The following is a 27,199-nucleotide window of genomic DNA, read 5'->3' on the forward strand; positions in this document are numbered from 1 at the left end:
TAATATTTTGCTCAGTCATAACTCCTCATACGCATTTCTCCTTTTGTAAGGAACTTGTGCCTGCAAAAATTCAGTCATTTCTTCAACTTGTTCCTCTTGTAAGCCTACACCATTAAGACAAAATTCAAGAGAATCATCATCAAGATTAACTTGACTCATCTCTGACGCCAATTCATCACATATATCAATAGAATAAACATGGTCAGTAAAAGAGGGATACTTCTCCACTTTACTCAAATCAAACTCCACTTCCTCTTCACCAATTTGGAACTTGAACTTACCACGTTTAACATCTATTATTGTACCTACGGTGGCCAGAAATGGTCTACCAAGTATAATAGGTACATTGACATCCTCCTCCATATCTAAAACAACAAAATCAATAGGAATAATGAATTTCTGTACTTTAATGAGCACATTCTCCAATATGCCCATTGGATATCTAATAGACCTGTCAACCAATTGCAATGAAATGTTAGTACGCTTTAATTCTTTCAATCCCAATTGCCTAATCACAATTAAAGGTATCAATGAAACACTTGCACTAAGGTCACAAAGTACTTTAGAGAATTCAACATTACTAATAGTGCAAGGAACTACGAAACTCCCTGGATCTTTCAACTTTGGAGGCAATTTATTTTGTATAATGACACTACATTCTTTTGTTAATGCAATTGTCTCACTATCTACTAACTTCTTTTTCTTAGTCATTATATCCTTGAGAAACTTTGCATATGAAGGAATTTTCAAAATAGCATCAACAAAAGGAATGTTAATATATAATTGTTTGAAAATGTCGACAAACTTTTCAAATTCTTTGTCATTTCTCGAAGGATTCAATCTTTGAGGAAAAGGCAACGGTGGCGGAATTGGTGTTGTATCTCCAATTTGTGGCTCATTTTCTTCCACAATTTCTTTCCCTTTAATTTTCTTACTATCCTCTCTTAACTCACTCAATTGCTTGTTTTTCTCTTTTTTCACATTCTCTCTCACTTTCAATTACAGGCGGCTCACCTACTTCCTTACCACTATGGAGGGTTATAGCCTTCACATGCTCCCTTAGATTCACCTCAGTCTTGCTAGGTAAATTCCCTTGGTTGTGATTGTTAACTGCATTTGCTATTTGCCATAATTGGACATCAACATTCCTGTACATATTGATGAGTTGGTTCATCTTTCCCTCAATTCTCTCAAATCGTTGAGTAGTGGCACTGGCTAACTTTTCAATTTTATCATTTGATACATTTGCCAGCTTCTCAATTGTCAATTTTCAAGTTGGTTTGGATTCTGGAAGTGGTTGGTTTCGATTGAAAATTCGGTGGATTAATTGGTCTTTGTTGGTTCTCTTGATCCTTCTATCCAAAAATTAGGTGATTATACCATTCTGGATTGTAAGTATTAGAGTATGAATTATTTTGGGGTAAACGGTTGTAATTGTTGAGATATTGAACCTGTTTGCTACTAGAACACATAGAATCATCATGATCTCCGCCGCAAGTAGTACAACATGCAACAACTATTCCTTGATTAGAGTTAGAACCAATATGTCTATTAAGCAGCTTAACCACATTATCCATCTTTGCACTTAACATATTCAAGATATCTATTTCAAGCATACTTGCGGTTCTCCTTGTATTATCTCGTTCGTTGGCCCATTGGTAATTGTTAGCAGCTATTTCTTCAATCAATTATTGAGTTTCCTCGGTTGTCTTTCCCATCAATACTCCTTCCGTTGCCGCATCTACATGCGTCTTTGTTGGATAGGTGAGACCATTGTAAAATGTTTGGACTACTAGCCAATTTAGTAAACAATGATAAGGACATCTTCGTTGTAATTCCCGATAGCGCTCCCAAGTTTCGTACAATGTTTCTCCTTCCTGTTGAGAGAAACTAGTTATATCCATTCTAAACTTAGCAGTTTTTTCAGGTGAAAAGAATTTATTAAAAAAAGTCTTAACTAATTCAATCCAAATAGTAAAAGTGTTTGGAGGATGAAATTGTAACCAAACCTTAGTTTTATCCCTTAGCCAAAATGGAAACAATCGAAATTTAATTGCATCACCACTAACACCATTAAACTTAATTGTATCACAAATTTCAAGAAATGTTGACAAATGAGAATTTGGATCTTCGATAGCATTACCTCCAATTGAGATTGTTGTACCATTTGAATCAATGATGGTTTAATCTCAAAATTATTAGCATTTACCGTTAGCTTTGCGATGCTAATTTGAGATCCTTGTGTACCCGGTAAAGCAAAATCTTGTAAAATTCACCTATTTGGTTCATTTTTCGCCATTTATTTCTCAAAATGTAATTCTATCAAGATTTCTTCTATCGGTTGTCAAACCTCTTGTTCCTCTTGATTCGATGGATTCCTCCTTTGTCTCCGAAGTGTCTTCTCAATTTCTGGATCGAAAAGTGCAACTTCCCGATTTGATCGGTGCATACATTACAAATAAAAACAAGAGAAATTTTTCAGTTTTAATTGTTATAATCAACTATAAACAACTTGAATAAAAACAATTGAAATGTCTAAATTAATAGAGATAATTAGGCTCTAATATTGCTGCTCCCCGGCAACGGCGCCAAAAATTTGACGAAATTTTTATATCAATACAAGTTTAAAACTGATTTTATACCCGTTAAACTACAAGTATACAGGCCAAAATTGTAATGTAGGGTATGTATCGGGTCGATCCCACAAGAAGCAAATTAACCAATTACTAGGTCCTTGTTTTCTCTATTATTTAGACTTATGAATAAATTTGAGTAGAGAAAGTATATTGCTATTGTCTACAAATCTGATCTATAAATTTAATTTAACAAATGCTAAATGCAATTAGAGAAATTTTACTCAAGGATGAATTTAGGGATGTAGATTCCACTTATGGCATAAACAACACAAATGAACAGATTTACCTCTTGTTATTATTCTTGTTTAACCAGGGATTCATTTTCAATTTTACCAAGTCTCATTTTCATGATAAAATGGCCTAAAACAGTCCAGTTTTTCCTATTTTCATGGTGAAATACCAATTCTACTCTGTTTTTCTTCATGAAATGCTAGATAATCCACTTAAGTGTATCTCTATTTTCATGAACATACAACTCAAGCTCTACTCATGTTTTTCCATTGTTACTACCAATTCTCATTGAATAATAACAACTATAAACATGCTATTGGTGATCAAACAATAACAAGCAATTACAATAACACAAAATAGACAAGTCAATACCAGATACAACAAGTGTAAATCACATTCAATTCATATCATTTTACCATAAGTTTCATCTACTTCCTAGATAAAGAAGTTTAACTACTCATGAATGATATAACAATCAAACTCACAAGTTTATTCATGCAAAACATCATAAAATACAAGTACAAGAAAGATAAAAGAAAGTTTAGCCAATTGATGGTGAAACCCTCAAATTTCTGCTATGTTCTTGTACAAAATGATTACAAGTGAAAACTCCAAATGCTTCCCCAATAACTCCTAACTAGAGAGCAACCCGTTGCAAGAAGAAAAACTAGCTACATATGCTCTGCCCTGGCTTCTTCCTTGAGTTTCTGCATAAAAGGTGGTAGAAAGGCACTTTTTTCTTCTTCATGATTTTAATCACTCAGATTTTGTAAAGGAAGTCAAAAGATTTATTGTTTTGACTTGTCAATAATTCATCTTGTCTTCCCTTTTGTTGCAGAAGCATGTGCCACCGAATTCTCTCTCCAAAGATAGCTGGAAAGTTGTCTAAAATGTGAGAAAAAATGGTTGTCACTTGCAGAAGAAAGAGGCAGATTCGAGTCTCGGATCCGAGGAGTGGAGAACGATCCGAGCTCGATCAAGGTTGATCTGAGGCCTTTCTCTTATAGATCCGAGGTCGGATCGTTTGACCTCGGATGCACTGCTCCAGAAATACAGACGAAGGTTCGGATCTCCATCTGTTCACACGGATCCGAGCTCGGATCCGTGCTGGTTAATTTCCAATTTTTTTTTACTTCTCTTCCTTTTTCTTCATTTTTACTCGGATCCGTGCTGGTTAATTTCCACTTTTTTTTTTACTTCTCTTCCTTTTTCTTCATTTTTACTCCTAGTATCCTTGTACTTTATCCTCCAGATGATCCTTACATTTTTTTCGTCATCTCGTGCATGAATTTCATATATCAATATCCTTCACATTTTCACAAAATTAACAGTTAATCCACTCATTTATCAAATTTTGAACATTTAAACAATATTTAAGCAATTATCACCAAAAGAGTTCAAATATAGATTTAATCTTCTCAAAACATACCAAAAGTTCATGCCAAATTTGTACAAAATGTATGTTAAATATTCACTTATAAAGGGTTACTCGCACCAAATCCCTTGAACTTTTAATTCGATGAATTTGTCTTGCTCAACAATTTAGATAGGCATTTTACACCTTATTTATGGTTATCCTCAAAATTTAGAAACGATAATTTCAAAAATCTCTCCTATATTATTCATAATATCACTTAATGCTCTTAAGATTTTAGTAATCTCACTTATCTCTCCTATTAGTTTGATAGGAGAAGATGTTTTTATCAAATATCACAAATTGACGATACTCCCCTTGTACTCTTTATTTATTTATTATTATTTTTTTTGGCAAAACCCCAAACCGGGGGAGGGACGCCACTCCTCAAAGCTTTATTAGAAATAAACCCTTGTACTCTTTATAACTATTCAACCAAATAGCTCTAAAACAAGAAGAGAAATTTTTAACCAAAAAAATGGACCAAAAAAAAACAAACCAAATGACCTTGCAATATTGGTCCATATTTCTTTGTGTCCTATGGTGGTGAGGCTAACAAAGGAGGTGATTAAATTAGATTTAGTCAATGCCCCCTTGAAAAAACTTTGGTAATTAATTAATAAATTGGAGAATTTTGTAGAATGGATTTAAGGAAAGCCAAACAAGTATGTTTTGAGGTAACATACTTTAATCTATAATGCTATTTAAGCTATACAAAAACACTAAAATAATATTTTCATATGTGTAGTTTACACATACATCCCACTTATTGAATAAAATTATAAATCAACTAGTATTACAAACATTAATCTAAAAGTGATCTTATGATAAAATATCTAGAAACTGTTTGTGCTATTTTTTTTCTTTACCAAAACAATGTCTATCATGCTAGTTGATATGTTGCTTCAACTTTACTCTTTATTAAAATTATGGCCCTCCATATTTTCACTTTTATTTTTTAGTCTATGTTCAATTTTGTTTTTGTTGTGAACTTTATAAATAGGATAACATAAGGATAGCATTGAAAAATTACTATTATGACTCTTGATTTTCCTTGAAAAGAAGTTGATATCTTACCAAAAAAAATGTCAATTTGAGAGGGGTAAGTGAACTTTTGAAAACTTCAAGCATGTGAAATGATATTATGAGAAACCTCAAGATAATTTTCTAAAATTATCCAATTTAGAGTGGTAGACTTTACTTTTGAGACTCTTTCTTTTTTCTTCTTTAATAGATGCAGGCGCACCAAAAAGAACAATGTAGCCATCACATCGTATAAAATGCTCTTAAACGATCAGCTATGCCTATCGAAGTAATTGGGATGACAAATGGGAGCATTTCAATTTTCAAAAAAAAAAAAAGTGCAGAAAGAAACTAGGGATAATTTCTAATACCTCTCCTAAAGTTTTCAATAATTTCATTCACTTCCTCTGAGATTTGCAAAATTACACTAATCTCTCATAAAGTTAAGGTTTTGATAACAAAATCTGTCAAAATCAAAAAAAATATCATTAAAAGAGTACTTTAAGAAAAGAGACGAAACTTTTATTCCATAAATACCTCTTATGTATTTGTATAAGTTGTATTAATAAAATAATTAAAAGTCAGAAAAAACTAGAACACATATTTTACTATTTAAAAAATTCACATTTAATACATTAGACAACACAAATAAGTAACAAAACTATACTAATGATTACAAAATTCAGCTAAATAGACCATTTATCTCATTTAATATGAGGTTTTGTACGATTCTTGTGATTTTGAATAGAAAATTTTCAAATTTTGCCATTCTTCCCTCTCCTATCTCTTTCACTTCTATGAAATTACTTTACAACTATCACAGTTGTAAGAGTTTCAAAGAAAATTTTCTCATAAATAGTCTTTTTTTGCCTGTATTTTCTTTCTTCTATCAAAACCCTTCTTTTAACATTCTATATAACTAATTTCTAGTCATTGTCAAGTTCTTTCAATTACAAAAGGGTTAATCACAAAAACTACCCTAAGATTTAACTGATTTTGTACTTTACCTCCTAACATTATTTTTTGTCCACCTTACCCCTTAAACCATTAGTCAAATTTAACATTACGTAACGAAAATGTCAAAAAGACATTGTTACCCATAACGGTTAATTACAACAAATACGTTTAAGGTATAACCATTTTGCACTTCACCTTGTAATATCATTTTTCTGTTAATTTGTCTATTGTCCCTAAAATCATTAGTCAACTGTAATATTTTGTATGACTCAATACAAATAATTATTAAAAAATTAAAATTCCTAACATAATATTAAAAATTAGTGATAATTTCAGAAACCTTCCCTGAACTTTCTCAAAATATTACTTAGCTCCTCTGACGTATACAAAATCTCGCTTACCTCCCCTGAAGTGATTTTAGGAACATATGTCAATGTCAGATGGTATGAATTGTCAAAATTAGCCTCAATTCTATAGAAATTATTTAGTTGCAAAAATTAGAGAAGAACTGCAATGTAACAGAAAGGCCTGGGAAAGAGATGGCGCCATTCTTCTCTCTACTTGTAGCAAAGGCACGAACTTGTGTCAGAATGGTCAAGTCTATAAAGGGCCTGACGTTTGTATCTTATTGAACCATCCTTCTTTTCTCTCTTCTCTAAAGAACTAGAGAAAAGCTTCAACCATAAAAGGAGAAAATTGCTCATCTAGAGAATAGATCTCCTAACAAAGGCGTGATTTGGCAAATTTTATAGCAAAACAAGTAAAAATCTTTACTTTTTGTTGTTGTAAATGATCATGTAATAAATAATAGGACACTATCAGGGTTGTAAGACAATTTGATGCTTCATATACTATGGAGTATAATGATATCCATCGTTTAGAGGGACGTGGGGCATGGAAGGTTGTCAGATCAACCGTCCCTAAACAGTGTAATTTGAATATTTTATAATTCTATGTAAACTTCTTATACATTTTTACAACAGGTTGCATCTCTGTTGTTAAGTTTTACAAGTAGTTCATGTAGAGTTACACCTTATTCAAAAATTATTACATAATTCCAAATGGTTGTTACTAACAACCGTCCAAGCCTCGTATCCCATTTAGAGTGGTGATTAACCTTAATATTTTCATGATCAAAAGGAATAACATAAAATATGTGAAAACTGATTGTTTTCATATAACAATGAAGAGATGTTTTAGAGATTTTGAGAAATACTAGATGATCAAACCATCGTAGCTATGTTTTCTATTTTTATTTAATTAATAATTTTGTTGTGCGTGCAAAGTAGTATTCAGTGTATCTAAAGTTAGATGCTTAATAATATGTGTAATTTGATAGGCCAGTTGAGAGTTTAGTTTTAGTTTTGAAACTTGATCTTTAGTTTCAATTTGATGGGCCAATACTATATTTGATATGCAGGGTATGAATAAGCTTATACTTGATTACATGTATAATATTGTAAAGGGGTAGTGCATAATTATATATTTAGTATATTAGTTGTACCTTGTTGTTTAAAAAAAAATCATGGCATATCAAGATAAAAGAGGTTGTTTCTTTGCCTCTTGAAGCTATTACTTGTGATTCTTGGTTTATCAAGCCTGTGAAGAAAGTATGATGTTTTGAAACTTTGAGTTTTAGTTTGAACTTCATAGACGGCTAGTGCATAATGATATATCTAATATGATAGCTGTACCTTACTGTTTAGGGAAATTACATGACTCTTATGAAGATAAAAAATATTTTTCCCCTTTTTAAAGTTATTACTTGTAATTCTTATAATAGTTGTCTAAAACTTTTCCAATTAACACATTGAATGTAGGATAGGAACTATTGTTACACTTGATATTGTAGTCCATTACATGGGAACAAGAGTTAGAATTTCAAATGTTGATCCAAAAAATTACTACTACATTAACTCGCTAAAATATGTCGTAGAAAAAGCAATGAATGACTTGCCTAGAAATTTGAATCTACTTTTGCATATAAAGTGTGGAATTCCCTAGACAGTTGGTTTTATGGACATTATTGATGACAAATCAGTCCTAGATATGTTCAAACTCCATGAAAAGGATTTTGTTATAAACTTGTATGTGGTTCACATGGATGTTTTTCGTACAACAGAGGATAATACCTTAGAGAACAACCAAATTGGACATGAACAGGAAAACTTAGGACTTCAAAACAATCCTATACATGTTCAAGACAGTAAGGGTGATAATGAGATATATGATTCTAACTCTAATAACTCTTGGATGACTGATCTGGATAGTGACTTGGAAGATGTTATAGCTGAAGATAGGGTGTCGATTACTTCTAGTGAGCAGAGTGACATTGACATGTCTAATTATGAAGACAATAAGGATGGAATTATCGTATTAGACTCTGAATCTGACAAAGAGGTTGATCCTGTGAGAGTAGTTATGAGCTCCAAAATATGGACTTACAATCCAAGAGATGAAATTGAATTTGAGAAATGGATGTTTTTTTACCAATGTGGATGTTTTCACGACAGCTTTGAAGGATTATGTAATTCAAAAAATATTTCCATTGGTGAGATTAAAAAATGAAAAGAGTAGATACACTGCCAAGTGTGGTACTCAGGGTTGTAATTGGAGGATTCATGCATCCCCAGTTGCTGATACAACTATATTCATGATTAAAACATATAATCCTGAGCATACTTCTGTTATGAATGGAAAAAATGCAGAGGCAACCTCTGATTGGATTGCAAAGAAACTAATATATGTAATGAGAGGCCATCCAAAGATGACAAGCAAGGGAATAATTGTTGAAATGATAAAGTATGGAGTTCATCCAAGTAGAATGCAAATCTATAGGGCAAAAAAGAAAGCATTGGAAGAGATAGAAGGGTCACATGTTGAGGCATATGGAAAGTTACCAAAGTATGCTGAACTTTTGAGGATTAACAATCGAGGTAGCATCATAAAAATACATTATAACAGACCTAATCTTCTCGTGGAACCCAGATTCTTGGGCTTGTTCATAAGTTTCGAGGCACAGAGAGTAGGGACAGGTGTCAGATCAACCATCCCTAAATAGTGTAACATTTTTTGATTGTTTTGTAATTCTATATAAACTTCTTGTACATCTTTACAATAGAGGTGTAATATTTTGTTACTATTCTTATGGGTCCAATATGTAATAATTGTATTTCTGTTGTTAAGTTTTACAAGTATTTCACGTAGAGTTACACATTATTCAAAAAATATTATATCGTTCATAACGGTTGTCAGCAAGCTCTTAAAACAATTTTTAGATTTCTTTGTCTTCTTTGGTTTGCAGTTTTCTTCCTAGTTTTTCTAATGGAGTATTGGTCGCCGTATACTGCACTAATTATTTTTGGATTATGGCTATCCAACTATGACTCTGGTATAACATTACTTATTTGGATTTCTTTTGCCTCTCAATCTACTATGTAAAATGGCTTGTTGCTGCTTTGAGTTATGGCTGTTTGTGCCTTTTATTGATGTTGCAACATTTAAACCAGCCATTGGTTTCAATAGTGTACTAGTTGTTGATTGCAATAGTTTTTCTTCTAATCACACTTTTGCCCCCTCAATCTCAAATCATTTTATTTGTAAACCTTTTTCTTTTTCCTAGTTTATTGCGCTGCGTCTCTCCCGAGGCCGGGACCTTTTATCATGACTTCTGCTCGTTGCAGCGGGTGCTGGATTCATTTTGATCAGTCCGGATGGGCACGAGCTCACCAGCTAGCGCGCAACGGCTTTTCAGCCGTTGTTGCTTGCTGCTTGCAGGCTCGAAAATCTCTCTTTCGCCTCTCCTCCCTGTTTCGGATTTGATCCTATCTTTTGTGCCTTTAAGCCTAATAGAAGTTCTCGCACTTACAAAATAGAGGCACAGAAGGAAGACTTAAGTCGTCTTCGGCAAGAATCAGAGAACAGAGCGAGTCTACAAATTGTTGGAGGACAACAAAAAAAAAAGAAAAGTGTCAACAACTTGAGTCCTCAATGATTTTTTGGGCTCTAAGCCTCCTAAGACGGATTGCTCTTCTAGCCGGAACTCAAGTCCAGATCCAAGGTTCAGTGATGGTTCAAAACCAAGAGCTGGCCTTTGGTTTTTAGCCCACCTTCAAGTGCCAGACCCGAGTGAACTCACCCCTACTAAGATAAATGGAAGTCACGCACTAGATTCCTTTTTTCGGAAGAAAAGAAAGAAGCAAGAACCAGGGGCTCCCCTTTGAAGGTGGAGCTTCGCGGGGATCGTACGTCAGCCAAGGCCTTAGACCGGAGCGCGTCCCTCGGGTACCCCGAAAGGGGGAGCTCAAAAAGGATCCCGGTATATCTAGAAAACTCGCGGGGGTACAGTAATTGGGCAAATCCTCATAGGTAACTTCGAATGTACTCCAGATCCTATTGAAACTTGTAATAAAAACAATCTTCTTTTGGGATAGCCTAAGGGTATTAATGGCACAAAAATAATCTCTCTCCTTTAACTTGCATTTTCTAATATTATTTTTAAGCATAAGAGCTTATATTATTTAGATAGAGTGTTATTTGAAATATAATTTGGAATAATTACGATAATATTTTTTGTGATGTGATGTATGTGAGATAAAAAGGTGATTGAAAATATAAAAAAGTGAATTGAAAAATGTGATTATGATACAAGCGAAATATTATTTAAAAAAATTTGATATCCAAACAAATCCATTGTTAACCAAATGTTAATTCAAAGGGAGGTAAGTGAGATTTTGTAAACGTCGGGGTAGCTAAGTGATAGTTACAGAAATATTGTAACAAGTAACATACCTTATGAGGCTTATCCCTATAATTACATATTTTTAGATAAAGAAAAATATCTTTCTTATCTCATATGATAAGGGAAAAAATATCAGTGCAAAACTAAACTATGAAAATATTATTAAAGGTCTATTAATGTGTTTGTTTGAATTGGAGATTATTTGGAAATTTTTTTTTTAGAATAATAGTACTTTTTAAAATTTGATATTTGTGAGATAAAAAAGTAGTTAAAAAAATAAAAAAGATTATTAAAAAACGTATTTAGATGCAATAAAAAGTTTTAGAAAAATTTAGCAATCCAAATAAATTTTAATAGCATCTACACATGGTATATTAAAAGAACAACTCTAGAAACTTTAAATTCCAAATCAAACATGTTTCTCTTTTTTAAGTATTACCAACAAAAAAAATGTATACCTCTATATAAAAAAGTATCTAGCTACTAAAAGAAAAGTTTAGCCACGTGTACATTCTCAAAGAGAAATTGACAATATTTTGGTCATTTTTTAAGTTTTAAAAATATTGTCACATTTTAGTTTTTTAATAACAATTTTTCTTTCTTTTAAATTTCTTTCTTTTTTCCCATTATTAAGTCAAATTAGCAAGATATTCTTCTCAATCTAAAAGAAGTACATTTATGGAATGAAATTTAACTAGAACCATATATATATAATCATTATTAGTTATTATTATGTTAGGAATATTGATTTTTTAGATATTAATTGTCATAAGTGTTATCAAATATTGGAATTCACTAATGATTTTAGTAACAAACAAACAAATTTAAAAAAATGATGTTAAGGAATAAAACACAAAACAAGCTATACTTGGGATTTATGTAGAGGTATAAATGTCTTTTTGATGTCACTATTACACAACATTAGAGTTGATTAATGGTTTAGGGGATAAAATGAGAAAAAAATAACGTTACGGAACAAAGTGCAAAAGTGGCTATACCTCAGGCCTCAGGGAGAGCTAGTGAAGCCAATCGCAAATAACACACACACCCAACCCATAAGCAAAACTCACAGCCCAACACCAATGACTTTTAACCACTCCGCAATTCCTTTTCTCTCGAAAAGACCAACAACAAATAACACACACCCAACTCATAAGCGAAACCCACAGCCCAACCCAAAAAATATGCTGACTGTCAGGCCACACTGAGGAACTTATGAGCTACGCACACACACCACTCACAATCGATGTGGTCCAAGAAACTATTAAAAGTACAAAAGATACAAACAGACAAACAAATAAAAAAGTGCCTGACACCAAAAACGACACTTCCATGCTTGGCCTGCCGCACTATTGAAAAACGTGGGGCACTTTCATTCCACACTCTTCTTGCTAAAAGGGCTTCTAGTACTTCAGTCAAGTGAAAGAATTCCATCCTGTTTTCTTCAAGGAAATCATGTATAGACTAAAGGGTTGCCGGGAATTGAGGAAGAGAGCTCCTCAAATTGCTCTCAATTGGTTCAGCACGTTCAGTTTTTCTAGGTAATGTTAATGTTTTTATTGGGATTTTGCTGAGGCTTTTTGCGTGTTTGATTTTGTTGAATTTTGTGACGAAGGTTTTCCGAGGATCTTTTCATCTCTGTGAATCTGTGATTGTGATTTGTTTTTTGAAATTTGATCAGACTTCAAATGCATAATTAGAGCTATAAATTGTTTTTGATAATTTTATTCGTCATTAGAGGTGATCAGATTATTATCCGCCTGGCATAATTGCACTGAGCACTACTATGTAAAAGGAGGCCCAAATTAGTGAAATGAAGATACTTGAAGAAGCAAAGTTTTGAGTAGGCATAATTGAATTCCAAAACCATGTTCTAGCTTGCGATTCAATTTGCTTGCATGGGCTTCCTCTTTCTTTTTCATTGTTTAATTGCCAAGAACATCTACTTTAACCTTAGATAACTTTTTTCATGCTATCTTCATTGGTGATGCTTGACGTCTTGGTTGTTGCATGCTTGTCTAGTTGCAGCATTCCTCTTGATCTCCATGCGAAATAATATCTACTATAAGCCAGTAAAAATGTGATTTTGTCAGCTTTGAACTATGATGATGTAGATTTAGATCTTTGGGGAAACATGATGAGATTCGGGTTCTATAGTTTTAAGAAATGTTAGCTCGTTGAAGTACAATTTGGTGAAACCGGAATAGTATTCAGATAAGGTGATGCATGGCTAATGTTAGCTGTCTTGGTCTTGTAGCTGCATTTAGTAAGTGTGAGTAACTCAGTTTGCTAAGTTTTTCTATGCTGTTGCACAAGTTATAGCTTAATGTTGTTGTGCATCACTAGTGCTAGCTTACTGTTCTAGTATTGCTGCATTTGAAGTTGCAAAACACAATTGTCTGTGAAGATGATGTTAGTTATGATGCTTTAGTTTTAGATTTTACGGGTAAAAAGGACTTTGGTTTGGTTGTGAAACAAGTTTGTGCCATGACGTATAGTTTAATGAAAATTACTCAGACAAGATGATGCGTTAATGAATGTATTGTTCCTTATTGCTCTAATTGCAAGTGAAACTGTGGTAACTTTACCAGTTTTTCTCAGTGGTTTTTCATTGGGAGTCTGACCATTAACTTTTGCAAAGTGCAGATCAACCCACTCTGTATCTTTTGACCCCATAATTACAGCTGAAGATATATCCGGTTCAAAACCTGCAGCAGTACAGAACTTGGGTAAGTAACACTGGTTTACCAACTTGTAATACTGAAAACTTGTAAAATACGTCTTATCTCATGATTTGAAACAGTTAATGTAGACGTATAAGTTGTTGCTTGTGTATTCTTGTGTTCCCCTCGAATGATTCTGTAGGCTGATAAAGGGTCTATAATCTCTTGCAAGATAAAATGTCCTGAAGAAGGATGTTGTCCTCTTTAGTGCAGGGTAACTGGACCAGACCTTCTAATTGGACTACCATAGTAGATCCATTGAATGGAGAGCCCTTCATCAGTGTCTTTGAAGTGGATGAAAGAGGGTTACAGGTTTGCAACACGTAATTGTACTAGATCAACATTCTGCAGTCTGTTCAAATTGAAAATTTGTTTGTTAGTAATAGCTATATACCCTGTGAAAAATCTTTGCCCTGCTTTTTACCTTTCACTGATAAAACTGGGATGCTTCTTCTATTCCTACACTTGTTTTTTTTTTAACTCTTTGAGATACAATTTTTCATGAATGTAAAGTTGGCATGACCAATTGTTACAGTGCCAAGCAACATTCTTTGCCTAATTTGCTTATGACTGGACATCTGTCACAAGAGTCTCATGCTGTCCGATGCTTTTGCAGCCATATATAGAGAGCTTGCACAAGTGCCCTAAACATGGTCTGCATAATCCATTTAAGTCACCAGAGAGGTGTGAGTTCCTAAAGTTCATTTTTTTTTAACCTGCCTTCCTCAGAACACGGCCCCCTTTTATTGCTATTCCTATTCCTTCTCTTGTTTGGCTTATTCGACATCGAATAAATAATATGTCATACTAATCTCCGTACTGGAAGTTAGTTTGGTAATGTTTTATTCACTTGTAAGAAAGTCAAAAAGATGTTAAGAGAAGTGTTTATTTCAGGTATCTTATGTTGGGGGACATATCTGCAAAAGCAGCTCACTTGCTCTCTCTGCCCAAGGTATTAAATTATGGAGACAAAAATGTTATGCTGTTAACTGATCATCTTATCAAATGTTTGGCTTTCTGGATCTTAATTTGTTTTGTTACATATTGTCTTAGATATCTGACTTCTTCACTAAGTTAATTCAAAGGGTGTCTCCAAAAAGTTATCAGCAGGCTTACGGTGAGGTTTACGTTACACAGAAGTTTCTGGAAAACTTTTCAGGTGATCAGGTACTGGAGTTGTTTAACACCGCAGCTTGTTTGTTTCTATTATTTTTCTAGCCTATAAATAATAATTGGTTTTAGCTATTTTGATTTGACTGTGAAGTATTTTCAATGTCCAGTTGGTAACTAGATTGGCCTGATAAAAGATCATAATTTGTTGAGTAATTTATTTTCTTGCAATTATTTAGCCTGTGTGTGTGTGTGTGTCTATATCTTTTCAATATGTTTTTATGAGTACAGTCGTGATGCATATTTTCTGTAACTGAATAAATAAATTGGTCTTCAAATGTTTTTATTAAGCTACTTCTGTGTCTGACTTCATTTAGTACTTTCAATTTTGTATCCTTTTCTTTTCTTTTTTTTTTTGAGCCAATTTTGTATCTTATATTCCATCTGTGCACATTGACAGGTTCGTTTCCTTGCAAGGTCTTTTGCTGTACCTGGAAATCATCTTGGTCAGCAAAGCCATGGCTTTCGATGGCCTTATGGTCCTGTAAGATACTTATTACAGGCTCTTTATTCTGATGTGTGGGATGGATAATAAATAGTATGCAGAAGTCACATTTAGTGACACCAAAATTGATGTCTTTCAATTAACGAGCAGATGGTTCACCTAATCTTCAAAATAAATAGATTATGGTTACATTCCATACACCTGAAGTTGAATGTTTTAGCTAAGTTAAAGACAACTAATTAATTAGGTGCCTTCGGTAGACTATGAGTGGGCCCAAAGTTTTGTTGTAATTTTTCTGTTTTAAAGATATGCATTCGATTGCTGGAGTATGAGTTGCAGGTAACCTTATTAAGTGCAAGTTTGGACTATGGTGTTTCTTGCTAGAAGTACTTCCATCTAAAATGTGCTTCTGAATGTCTTCAATTGTTTGGAGACATTTTTCTGATAAGAGAAAGAGGTGAGCTTAAAAAGCCTCTCCCGGATCTTGATCCAAAAGTTACAATGCAGCAAATTGAGTGCCTAAACTTCTGCATTTGAACATCATATGCTCTATAGCTAACAGATGATATCCTCTTGTGCTAGAAGAGCTATTTAGTTACTGTATTTAGAATATTGCCTGTTAAGGACATGGGTAGGTATTAACCATGATAATTTGATGTAGCTGACATATATTAGCAAGTCCATAGGAATGTAGGACATAGGACTGAAGCAGAATAGCAGTAAAGATGAATAACTTCACTTTATGAAATGATGATTGTACAAGAATATTCAAATAAAATTAATTAGGCCTTTGGACTCATCTCTTTGATCAATAGTAATCTGAATCTTCAATGGCTGAAGAAACCTTGTATCTGTGCAATGTATCTATGAATTTGAAGCAGCCAATCCCTATATTTCATGGATACTGATCATTCTTGCTTTTCCTTAATGATTTTTCCTTAATGATTAAGTATTTATTTCAGGATTTTTGGTTGAAATCTTGTGAAATAATTTTGCAGGTGGCAATAATTACTCCATTCAATTTCCCATTAGAGATCCCCGTCCTTCAGTTGATGGGTGCACTCTATATGGGAAACAAACCAGTTCTCAAAGTTGATAGCAAGGTAGGTATTTGAAAAGGCAAACTAATTAATGAGTCTAACCTTATAGTCAAGTCTGGAGGACTGGCCAAGCATATTGATTCTCCATCTTGCCGAACAAATCAGAGAAGTTATTTGAATGGTTCAGCAACCTTGTACCGGAAATTAAATGTTACAGACAATTAGTTTGATTAAAGGTGTCACTTTTATGGGACTTCTTCCTCTTGTATTCCTGCTATACCTTTTCTTTTTTTAATCTAGTCATCTTCTCTTTCACATAAATGCTTGGGCAGGGTGTACTCTGCCGCATGCAAACACAAACATATATGTTAAGAATGCTTCCATAGGCTGGTTCATATAGATTTTGAACGATTATGATCATTGGTTGTGTTCCATAGGTCTCCATTGTTATGGAAAAAATGCTGCGACTTCTCCACGAGTGTGGTTTACCTAGGGAGGATGTTGACTTCATAAATTGTGATGGAAATACCATGACCAAGCTACTTCTTGAGGTAAGTTTATCTAAATGTGTCTTCATGACTAAAATTGCTTGGATATTGCCTCCTCACCATGGAATTTTCTCTTCTACCATCTGCTGCCAAATTTAAGTTCAGTCATTTCTCCCAAAAACTTTTTGGTTTGAATTTACATGATCACAAATTATCTGCTATAGTTCTTTTCTTGTTGATGGACCAAATTGGTACAATTCTGTGCTGAGAATAGCGTTTTTAGTCTTTAGCAGACATAAACTCATGCAGCTCCTATTCTTCATTTTTTCTGCATAATGATTTTGTTTTTAGGGATTATTCCCTATAATGCCTTAGTTCACAAGAAAAGCAGAAATAGGGTAAAAAGAGATTAATCTACAGTATCATAAAAGGCAATTCTTCTTCCAAACTACTTCAGGCAAAACCACGCATGACTCTGTTCACTGGTAGCTCGAGGATAGCTGAAAAATTAGCTGTCGACTTAAAAGGTCGTATCAAATTGGAGGATGCTGGGTTTGACTGGAAGATCCTTGGGCCTGATGTTCAGGAGGTTTGTGAAAGCTTACAGCATTCAAAAGTTTGACATTTTCTATATGAATAATCACGTTGAAATTCACACCAAATATTAACTAAGCTATATCGGTAGGTGGATTATGTTGCCTGGGTCTGTGATCATGATGCTTATGCATGTAGCGGTCAGAAGTGTTCAGCTCAATCAATTCTTTTCATGCATGAGGTCAGCAACATCTGCCTGATGTTTTAAATTTTCATTGTTTGATATTGATATGCTGTATTATAATATAGCTGATGATTAACAATATTTTATGCATTAAAACATTGTTATGCTGGTGCAGAATTGGGGTAGAAGTCCGCTCCTGGATACAATTAAAAAACATGCTGCAAGAAGGCAGCTAGATGACCTCACTGTTGGCCCTGTCCTTACAGTAAGGGCAATGACTTGCTTTCTTGTGCTAAATTGCCTCCAGAGTGAAAATGACTCTGGAAGATTCTGCAACTTTTATTATTAATAGTTGTGTTTATTTTTTATTATTTAGATAACAAGTTGACCAAACATGACCTGATTGCTGTGTGTTCCTGGAAATCCATTGAATTCTGATTTTGCTGAAGATGCACCTACCACACATGAAAGGAATGAGGAATAGTTCAAATTCTCTATTGTTAGATTTCAGTTTACCAGTTGCAAAACAGTTTTCCCGAACTATACCATATTATTCTGAATTCCATGTCATTCAGCAACTGAACTTGCTCATTTCTTTTTCTGGGTCAAAGATACTTCTGTTCTATGTCTAGTTGAATTGCTTCATTTGACCAATGAGCGACTGGCGGGTTTTCTAGGCTTTCTAGCACCTGGCCTCTATGCATGCTTGTTGGGAGAATTAACTTTGGACTTACCTGGTCCTCCTAATGTATGTCAGCAGGAGGAGGGAATGAAACAGATTAGCATTTAGGTTCCACAAGCTTTTTGTAGCCACTTAATTGAGGAACTTTTGAGTTCTTTAAGATTTCAACTTGGGTTTGTGTGACATTTCCATGCTCCACATAATATCTTACCTGTGCTATTGAAGTTATATGGGAGAATAGGTATGACTACATATACAGTGAGTTACTTATGTCATGGAAGAAAGACCATGGCCCTTGTCTAGCTGTCTTCCTTTTCCATACCCTCGAAGACCTATTTGTCATTAAACATCTCAACTCGCTATCAGGTTGATGATTCACACTAAATGATGAACTAAGTTATCTAAATGGAGCGCCATGGACCAGTTAGTGATGGCTTCAAGCACCATCCAGGGAGTTTATGAGCCATTGTTAAATGTCATCATCTCATTTCCTTTTATTCTTTGCAGGTTAATACAGAAGCATTGTTGCTTCACAAGAACAAATTGCTTAAGATACCAGGATCAAAGTTACTTTTTGGTGGTAAAGCATTAACAAACCATTCTATTCCTGCAATATATGGAGCAATTGAACCAACTGCAGTGTTTGTTCCTCTTGAGGAAATACTTAAGGACGACAATTATGAATTGGTGACAAAAGAAATTTTTGGTCCATTCCAGGTAATAAATATGACAAACAAATAGCATCTTGTACTTACCAACTAAGCTTTCTGATTGAGATCTGGAAAAAGTTTGAATATGACTTGTTCTTTTATGTGACCGTTCCCTGTCACTGATAGATATGATCATTTGTGTGATATTTTATTTCAGATTGTTACTGAATACAAAGATAATCAGCTCCCAATGGTATTGAATGCCCTTGAAAAAATGCATGCACATTTAACAGCTGCAGTGGTTTCAAATGATGTGCTCTTCCTACAAGTAAGTTTCAACTTTTTGTTGGTTGCCTTTTTAATGTTCAAGTTGTGTTTTCCTTTAAAAACAAATGTCTATCATTAACATCTTTGTTCCCTATCTCATCAACTGTTTCATCTGTTCCACAAAAATCAATATTTTTTATTTCCTGATTATGCAAATCATGTATGAATTGAGATTTCGATACTGGGCTGCAATGGTTGTCAACGGTATTTTGAAGTGCTTGATCTAAATAGCTAATAGCATAGATTTTGGTATTGAGACATGGGGAAAATTACCTTTAAGCCGAGATTTCCTCAAGTTGGACTTTAATTGACTTCTTTCTTTTATGACCTGGGGGAAATGAATAGGAACATAATTTAATAAAATTGATGCGAGATCGATATCTGATGTAGGTTGCGCTCAATTCTGTTAAACTTGTGTTGTCATGGAAATTAATGTTTGCAAAAAGTTTGAACCCAATGTGGTGGATATGGTCGGTCACACATACTTGAGAAGAAAATTGTCATCCTATGCATTTGGACATGTACAGAGCATATTTATCCTCATGGAAGCCATTATATAAGTCAAACTCTGGACACAGGTTGGGCTTGTTAGAGTCACATGTTTGGAAAGTTCATATTTTTTGGTTGGAAAATGAAACTAGGAGAAAGAGTAGAGAAAGGTGCCTCAAGCTTGCATATAAACCCACATATTCTGTATTTTTACTGTTCTATCATTGAATCAAGGGAACAGTCTGCATTATGCGTTTGCTTTCAGAATCAGTAATGCTGATGGGGATTCGATGTGTAAGGAACAAACCAAATGTAAATTAAACTTATTTAGATGTTTTAGAGTCTCCTGTAAATATTATAACCCCTTGATCAAAGAAAAAGTGCATTTTCTTGTTAACCAAAATGTAAATTAAACTTGTTTGTCTGACGTAAATATTATAATCCCTTGATCAAAGAGCATGTGTATTTTCTTGTTAACCTAAATTTGATGAGAAATGGAAACGGTCAAAAGTTACAAATAGGTGTTTCGGGTCAGCACCTTTCATGGTGATGTGGATGGATTCTGAACTTGCAGAGTGCTGCAAAAGTTGTGCTTTGGTTGACGCAAAGAGCCTGCGTTACATGGATTCAAGCGAATCCTCAAAATCAGCTGAGCAGAAGTATCTTCAAAATTGTTAACTAATGGTCAATAGGCATAGATATCCCATCAATGTAGGACCACAAGAGTGGGAGAAAGATTGCTGCAGTTGCACGTTTAGTCATAAAAGCCTAGGCATGCTTTAGAACTATTACCGCTGAAAAATTTTAACAGGGTCCATTTTACTTCCAGTAGGTTGTTTCAGTCAATTTTTACCACGTTCCTATAAAAATTTTTCACATTTGTCTATTCAATCCCGGAAAAATTATGCATTGTTAAAAGTGTCTATCTGAATCTTGACTATATATAATGGCGTCAATTGCTAGGAATAGCATACTGAACCAACTGGAATGCAATTTTGTTGAATTCCTGTTGATCTTACATTTGCATATAAAAGATGAATACTATAATATAACCTCTATTGCAGGAAGTGATTGGAAAGTCTGTGAATGGAACCACTTATGTCGGATTGAGAGCAAGAACCACAGGGGCTCCACAAAATCATTGGTAAGCGGAAACTGTACAGTGAAATACTACAGTTGCTTATATGCATTAAAGCTCCGTTCTAGTTCTTTCATATGCTAAAATGGTTGCTAACTGCAGGTTTGGTCCTGCTGGAGATCCAAGAGGGGCAGGCATAGGGACACCGGAAGCAATAAAGCTCGTCTGGTCTTGCCATAGGGAAATTATCTATGATGTTGGCCCGATAGCACGGAATTGGCAGATTCCTCGTTCTACTTGAGGATCACTCTGTCTCAAATGCCAAATGTCGAGTATTAGCAAGTGATTATGTGGTGTGGTGACCTTTTAAGACAAAATGCAATAGTTATGGAGAAGAAAAATTTTCCCTCGAGTCTTGATCTGTTTATTTGGCTATGCTGGTTTGGGAATAAATTGCAGAATTCATAGATCACACAATGTAGTCCAGTTGTGTTTCTATGGCTTAGATATGACATATCCTGCTGCAGTTACTTTTGACATTTGCTTTGACCATGTTTTCATGCATCAGTACCGAACACTCTTGCTTCAAAGGCAAAAAAGGGATTTTAGATTTTCAAGCTGATCAGATGTATAGCTCGGTTCAGTTACTTGAAGCCATAACAGAACATCCCAAAAAAAAAAAGAGGTAATACTTGATGCAGGTACATTCGAATGATCACCTGCAGTGAACAAACTCTCTAATGGTGCAGCATATTCCTCAAGGCAAGATACTGCAATACGACTGACCAACTGCGCCCCAGTGCCCTCTACATGACTCGATTCTGACTCGAATCCGTGAAGTTTCAATCCAAATTCATTCATTTCGTGTTAAGTTCGTGTCATGTTTTCAATCCAAATTCATTCAGATCGTGTCGAAAATTGTCAACCCTATTCTAGTGCCCTCTACATGACTAGGGCCGTGAAAGCACGAGTTTCCCTACCAACAAGCTGGCTCTCAAGCTCGTTTTTATTATGATCACAAGGATAAATACGTGTATTGGAACAGCCAGAAGACTCATCTAGTGGCGGGAGAAAGGTGGCGAACAATAACTGCCCACCAGGGTGGGAAGATAACTCAGTGTGGCCGTGGACATGTAGGAACAGGGGCAAATGAATGGTACGGCTGTTCCCGGGATGCCAAGTACAGTAGGAGAAAAACTTTGACTTTCTTTTTTTTTTATCATTAAACACACCAAAAAATCTATATAAAAAAATTCGTCGTGAATTTTCTTTCTTTTTTGTTTTTTTTTTGGTGCAAAAGATGGACAATCTTTCTATCATTCTATAAAAAAAAAAAAAAAAAAAAGACTTGTGGTGTTAAATTTTGTTATTACATTTATGAGTTTTCTTTTTAACCCACACAATAAAGATGAAATGGCATCATCCTCTTAAAAAAATAGAAAATACAAATCATAAGACACTCATAATGAGTACAAATCTAATGAAGTCTCCAATAACACCACTAACTTGAGTAATTTGAAAAAAAAAATTTTGCAGGCACAAAGAATGTAGCTTTTGTTATTTTGTTCTAGTATTAACTACTTTTGGTACTTCCACCCAAAATATTTTTCCTCTAAAAACAGAAAAAAAATATGTAATTCTAGTGATTGGTAACCAGGTTAGAATGAAATGTCTATTAGTTTTCCAAACATTTGGTTTAATCAATATTCAGATGTTCAGATAGAATAAAATATATAGTATGTACAAGTTTGACTTATTTGTTGTGAGTTATATTATAGAAAAAAAAATAAACAAATTTGCACAAAAGTTAGAAAAATAGAAAAAAGGATAATAATTTTTTAAAAAACATAACTGCAATTATTAGTTATAAAAAAAATCACAAATAATAGTATACGCTCACAAATAGTATAAACATTGGTGGAGTGAAGCTATGTACGAGGATAAAATTACCCTTGATTATTTGGGTGACTCTAAGAGAAAGCTAGAAAGGACTTCCTTGTAAAATTTATTGAGGGGTAGAGTTCTTTGGAAAAAGATTGGATTGAGCATTCCGATAGGGAGAGGAGAGAGGGGCGCATAGGAATGCGTGGAATTGAATTGTTAAATTTGGAAGTTTTTCTCATTCTATAATATTTATGCAGTTTGTAGGACGAATACACGTAGGGCACTCGTCAAGATATATTTCAGGTGTCAGATTTTTAAAAATATAAAATTAATTAGAAAAAATAAATAAATACAAGAGAGAGTAGGTAAGATTAAATAAAAAATATATAAATGAAAGTGAAAGCAATAATTGTTAATATATATATATATACATTCTAGGTTAGCTGAATGTTAGATATGTTAACTGAGCACTCGTTAGAAAAAATTTATTTATATATACCAAATCAAGATAAAAATTGGAATGTTTGGTAAATCAATTTTTATATATCAGGATGGAATAAAATATGTACAGAATTAACTGAACTACCCTGGTTTCTTTATTTTTAAAGAAAAAAAAGAAACGCTTTTTCTTTTTGACCAAAAAAAATATAAAAGATGTATTGTCTATGTTAATATTTGTACCTACAAAATCAATTTTCGGTTTTTCTATGTTATTAGTGTAACTACGAGAAATTTTGACATGTTCTGTCTTTTAAAAAATTGATGTTCTTATTGAAGCAATTCAAATTTAATATTAAATTAATTCAAAAATATAAAAATATTTTAAAGTTTTCGTGTTCATTGCAATAATTTAGTAACATGAAGAAAATAAGTGATATGGAGTCTAGCATTTTTAAATTCTCACTATATCGTACTTTCATTATCCATATGAAATTCAAATAAGTTCTTCCACATATGCACAAAAGTTAAAGATAGCATCTTAAAGATTTTGTTGCATAGCCAAAAAAATATATATTTTAAATATACGTAAAATGATTTTGTTATACAAAATGAAAATCAATTATTAATTAAAGTCACAATTAGATGAGCAAAGGATGCTTGTGTCTAGAATTGAAGCAAGAAAACTATAAGGCAAAAACAAAGATTATTCCCACTACATACAAAGCTTAATTTCTTATTAGTCTTCCATAATTTTTGTCCTTAGGACGGTCCTCCATCAATATAATCCTCAGGCTTCTCTATTTCTTGAAGCCAAGCATACTTCTTTGTGACTTCTTCTTCAGTAGGTACCAATTCTTCTGCACCACCTTAAAGTCAAAAAGACCACAGATAATGAAAAAAATTCAGAATATTATTGCATGGCAGCCATTGATTGCCCTCTAAAATCAAGTCATCCAGTTCAGGAGGAAAGAGAAAAAAACACCCAAAAAAAAAAAAAACCCAAATTCCCTACCTGAAAATTTATCATATGGGAAATCTTGAAAGAAAGTACAATGCCGGCCTTCAGATTCAGAATAGGGTGGACCTAAGACATCCAGTATTGCACATGCAGTAAGGGCTGTGAAGCAGTGCATATTGCCTCCTGCAGCAGGAAAAAGTACAGAGGCGTTATATGGGGAGGTGACATCTGAATCCATATGGACTTTAGCTAAGCGGATTCCATCCTGCCCTACAACCAGGGAAAGAAACAAGTTGAGATCAGTAGTATGCAAGGCCTGAAGAAATTTAGTAATTTGGATTGCAAAGATCATGATGACTTCAAAACATATGCAATGAGAGTTGTCGCACGTAATAGGATAATGAATCATTAGACAAGATAGTAAGGATTGTGTTAGCTGCGTCAGAGTTTGATTCTTCCAGATAATCCCTTGCCAACTTAAATGTAGTGAACAAGAAATTTATAAACCTGTAAGTGCATGAATTGCAACTTACTGTGTGTGATTTCACCGGTATTTATCTTGCTCGTGCTGCTCGTGCCATCATCTACCCAATCGTATGACTTGATTCGCAATGCCCCGAATAGGAGCTTGCTGAAGACAGTCATGTTTGGATGATTATGAAGGGGAATGACTGCAGATGGTGGCAAGCAAAAGATCCCAATCTGCAGCAGTAGCAGACAAATGTAAACTGCTGCATTGAACAGTACGTTCTTGTGATGAAGCTTTCGGTCTATTATGCCTGAAACATTTGTGTACCACTTTGCAAGAATCCAAGCAAAATTTACAGTATACAAATGAAATGACTATTTTGGTACTTTGCAGTACTTCCAAGTTCCAGTATGCATGATTTTTTTCCCCCCGGTATGTATGCTTGGTGATAGAAAGAAAGAAAGAGAGAATGGGCATGTAGAAATATACCGAAAACTGATCGCATTCATGTAGTTCAATATAGGTTATCCGAGGATGGGAAGCTTCTTGGGCTGTAGAACTTCTTCTAAACATTGGCATGTTTGGTGAAAGATTGAGATCCTCCGGTTTCATTCTATCTACATAAATGAAACATGCATTGCAAAGAATCCAGATGATTAACCCCCAAAAACTAAGCAAAAAGAGGTTAAAAAAGCACCAATTAACTAAGTACTACTAGTAAGCTAGGACCATGCTTAAAATGATGCATATCTCCATCTAGGAGGATAAACCCCCCTACTTCAATAGATATAACATTTTATACATAATTTAGTTGGAAAGTAGAACGTTTTATAAACTAATACAACCTTCTACTTTCCAACTAAATTATGTGGTGTATAAATGTTATGCAATTTTGAAGATGAATTAATCAAATCATGTTTTGACGGAATCAAACTATTTCCAGAATAACTTAGCAAATGATGAGGCCCGTTGTAAAACTTTTGTGCTAGCGATCCATCTTGTTTATCTTCGCAACTAAACTAGTTCGTTTCTTGATTCTCTTCTTCCACATACAAGAGCCGATCTACATCATTTGTTACCGCACTCGTTATCTCGTTATCTTATGCAGAAAAATTTTGCAACAAGAGAGAGAGGGGGGGATGGAAATTCAAGCAACTTTAATTACTGCAAAATTCAGTTATCAGATCAAGGCAAGACACTGACCCAAAACCCAAAAATCCAACTCCAAACATACGAGAATGAATCTAACATGCCAATATATGACATATATATATATATATACACACAGAAATCTAGTGAATTCCAACAGAAGACTGGCTAGTTTGGATAGAAACTCTGGAGTAGAAAAATTTTACCAAGAACTGACTTGAGCCTTTCAATATCAGGAGCTGGGGGAATATACCCAGCAATTTGATGATCACCATCTGCAAATACTTCACTGCAAGTCTGGTACAACTCTTGGACAACGTTCGCCATTTCTCTTTTCTTCTTCTGTTTCTTGGACTTATTCTTTGCTTTCTTCGGTACAGTTTTCATGCAGCTTTAGTTTTCTGAAATTTTCGAACTGCCCTTCCTGTAAGTTTTCATGCAGGAGCTTGAGAAAAAACTTATAAAGATGCAGAGAATTCCATGTCTTATGTATTCACAGAATAAAACTATCCCATATACATATAGAAAGTAAAAACTATTTCGCTTTTTGTTTCGTAAACAAATAAAATATAGGGATAAGACATGGATAGCTAAAGTACCGGAGGTGAAGAATGATGGGTTGGGAGCCCAGCTGTATGGTGTAAATGACAGAGGTATCAAATTGTTTATACATAAACTGCTTGTTTGATGGAGTCAAAGGATGCAAAACCAGGGGCCATGCAAAACAATTCCAGTGTGCTACTCAAAAGCTGGATTTTTATCCATTTCTTAACGCACCATTAAAGATACAAGGCTATGGGAAGACTACCCAACTGTGTAGTCAGCCAACATAAGTTGACTCAATTGACAAGAACGAATCATTTTAAAAAAAAAAAATCGTGTATTCAAATTTTATTGTTAATATAAAAATTATTTTGGTAACCTCTATAAATGATTTATGACCCAAAAAATATCAATGATGATGGTCAGAATTGAATCTATCCAAACTTTTTATTATAAAAAAAAACTGTGCATTGACAATAATAGCTTTGATTGATTTTTTTCTTTTCTTTATTTTTTTTAGTAGGTGATGACTTTGACTGTGTCAACCTACAGCAAAGAAAAGAAAGAAACATTTTTCATTTAGTGATTAGTTGACAATATTGACAGTATATATGCTATCATGATCGATTAGATACATATCAATTAATCAAAATTTGAATTAAAAATTTACATGTGTGGTATGTAACTAATCATTCGTAATAGTAGTATTATATATGTCCCCAGTGTATAAAAAATTAACCCATAGTTAAATCCTCATAGAACGAATTCTAGTATGCATAATTGCCTTTGTATCACACTTTTTTTTTTTTAAAAAAAAAAAAAAAGAAATTTTAGATGCCACTTGGATTGCAATTTTTTTGGAATACCACAAATTGCTCTTACTGGTCCGTGATGTCTGCGCACGAGTACGAGGGTACCAAACAAGCAGCAGGTGTATTTCCAA

At 34.0% G+C, this 27,199-nt stretch overlaps 2 protein-coding genes and 1 non-coding gene across 8 annotated transcripts; 2 read left to right on the forward strand and 1 right to left on the reverse strand.

Moving 5' to 3' along the window:
* Positions 1-1,806: 1,806 nt before the first annotated feature.
* LOC113743118 (small nucleolar RNA R71) lies at positions 1,807-1,913 on the forward strand. The gene has a single exon (XR_003461003.1). It is a non-coding gene; the product is annotated as a small nucleolar RNA R71 (small nucleolar RNA).
* Positions 1,914-12,289: 10,376 nt separating this feature from the next.
* On the forward strand, positions 12,290-21,351 carry LOC113742181 (probable aldehyde dehydrogenase). 4 transcript variants are annotated; one of them, XM_027269933.2, is made up of 16 exons: positions 12,291-12,543; positions 13,649-13,731; positions 13,934-14,037; positions 14,342-14,409; positions 14,620-14,677; positions 14,779-14,892; positions 15,296-15,379; positions 16,339-16,443; positions 16,818-16,931; positions 17,326-17,457; positions 17,554-17,643; positions 17,762-17,851; positions 18,776-18,985; positions 19,136-19,246; positions 20,799-20,878; positions 20,975-21,351. In XM_027269933.2, the coding sequence occupies exons 1-16, from the start codon at positions 12,458-12,460 to the stop codon at positions 21,111-21,113; spliced, it is 1,668 nt and encodes a 555-aa protein (XP_027125734.1). In that variant the 5' UTR covers positions 12,291-12,457; the 3' UTR covers positions 21,114-21,351. The 4 variants fall into 4 exon arrangements, with proteins under 4 accessions (XP_071904113.1, XP_027125734.1, XP_027125735.1 ...); XM_072048012.1 differs by lacking the exon at positions 14,342-14,409 and having other exon boundaries at positions 12,290-12,543; positions 13,934-14,048; XM_027269934.2 differs by lacking the exon at positions 14,342-14,409 and having other exon boundaries at positions 12,327-12,543.
* A 2,341-nt stretch (positions 21,352-23,692) lies between these two features.
* LOC113742183 (plant cysteine oxidase 1) lies at positions 23,693-26,451 on the reverse strand. Of its 3 annotated transcripts, none has more exons than XM_027269937.2 (6): positions 26,313-26,451; positions 25,920-26,137; positions 25,054-25,181; positions 24,629-24,797; positions 24,150-24,278; positions 23,693-24,003 (listed from the first exon to the last, which is right to left on the reverse strand). In XM_027269937.2, the coding sequence occupies exons 2-6, from the start codon at positions 26,098-26,100 to the stop codon at positions 23,897-23,899; spliced, it is 714 nt and encodes a 237-aa protein (XP_027125738.1). In that variant the 5' UTR covers positions 26,101-26,137; positions 26,313-26,451; the 3' UTR covers positions 23,693-23,896. The 3 variants fall into 3 exon arrangements, with proteins under 3 accessions (XP_027125738.1, XP_027125737.1, XP_071904114.1); XM_027269936.2 differs by having other exon boundaries at positions 24,150-24,365; XM_072048013.1 differs by lacking the exon at positions 26,313-26,451 and having other exon boundaries at positions 24,150-24,365; positions 25,920-26,249.
* Positions 26,452-27,199: the final 748 nt, after the last annotated feature.

Source organism: Coffea arabica, chromosome 4e (assembly GCF_036785885.1).
Source record: "Coffea arabica cultivar ET-39 chromosome 4e, Coffea Arabica ET-39 HiFi, whole genome shotgun sequence".
NCBI lineage: Eukaryota > Viridiplantae > Streptophyta > Magnoliopsida > Gentianales > Rubiaceae > Coffea > Coffea arabica.

What these genes read in the sequence shown, in the direction of transcription:
- LOC113742183 (XM_027269936.2), bottom strand. Translation starts at nt 26,100, where the DNA reads ATGAAAACTGTACCGAAGAAAGCAAAGAATAAGTCCAAGAAACAGAAG. An exon ending in ATGAATGCGATCAGTTTTCG is followed by an intron (nt 24,798 to 25,053) that starts GTATATTTCTAC and finishes CTACTGCTGCAG; the next exon opens with ATTGGGATCTTTTGCTTGCC. An exon ending in CCCATATGATAAATTTTCAG is followed by an intron (nt 24,004 to 24,149) that starts GTAGGGAATTTG and finishes TTTGACTTTAAG; the next exon opens with GTGGTGCAGAAGAATTGGTA.
- LOC113742181 (XM_027269933.2), top strand. Translation starts at nt 12,458, where the DNA reads ATGTATAGACTAAAGGGTTGCCGGGAATTGAGGAAGAGAGCTCCTCAA. An exon ending in AGCACGTTCAGTTTTTCTAG is followed by an intron (nt 12,544 to 13,648) that starts GTAATGTTAATG and finishes TGCAAAGTGCAG; the next exon opens with ATCAACCCACTCTGTATCTT. An exon ending in TTGGGCCTGATGTTCAGGAG is followed by an intron (nt 17,458 to 17,553) that starts GTTTGTGAAAGC and finishes CTATATCGGTAG; the next exon opens with GTGGATTATGTTGCCTGGGT.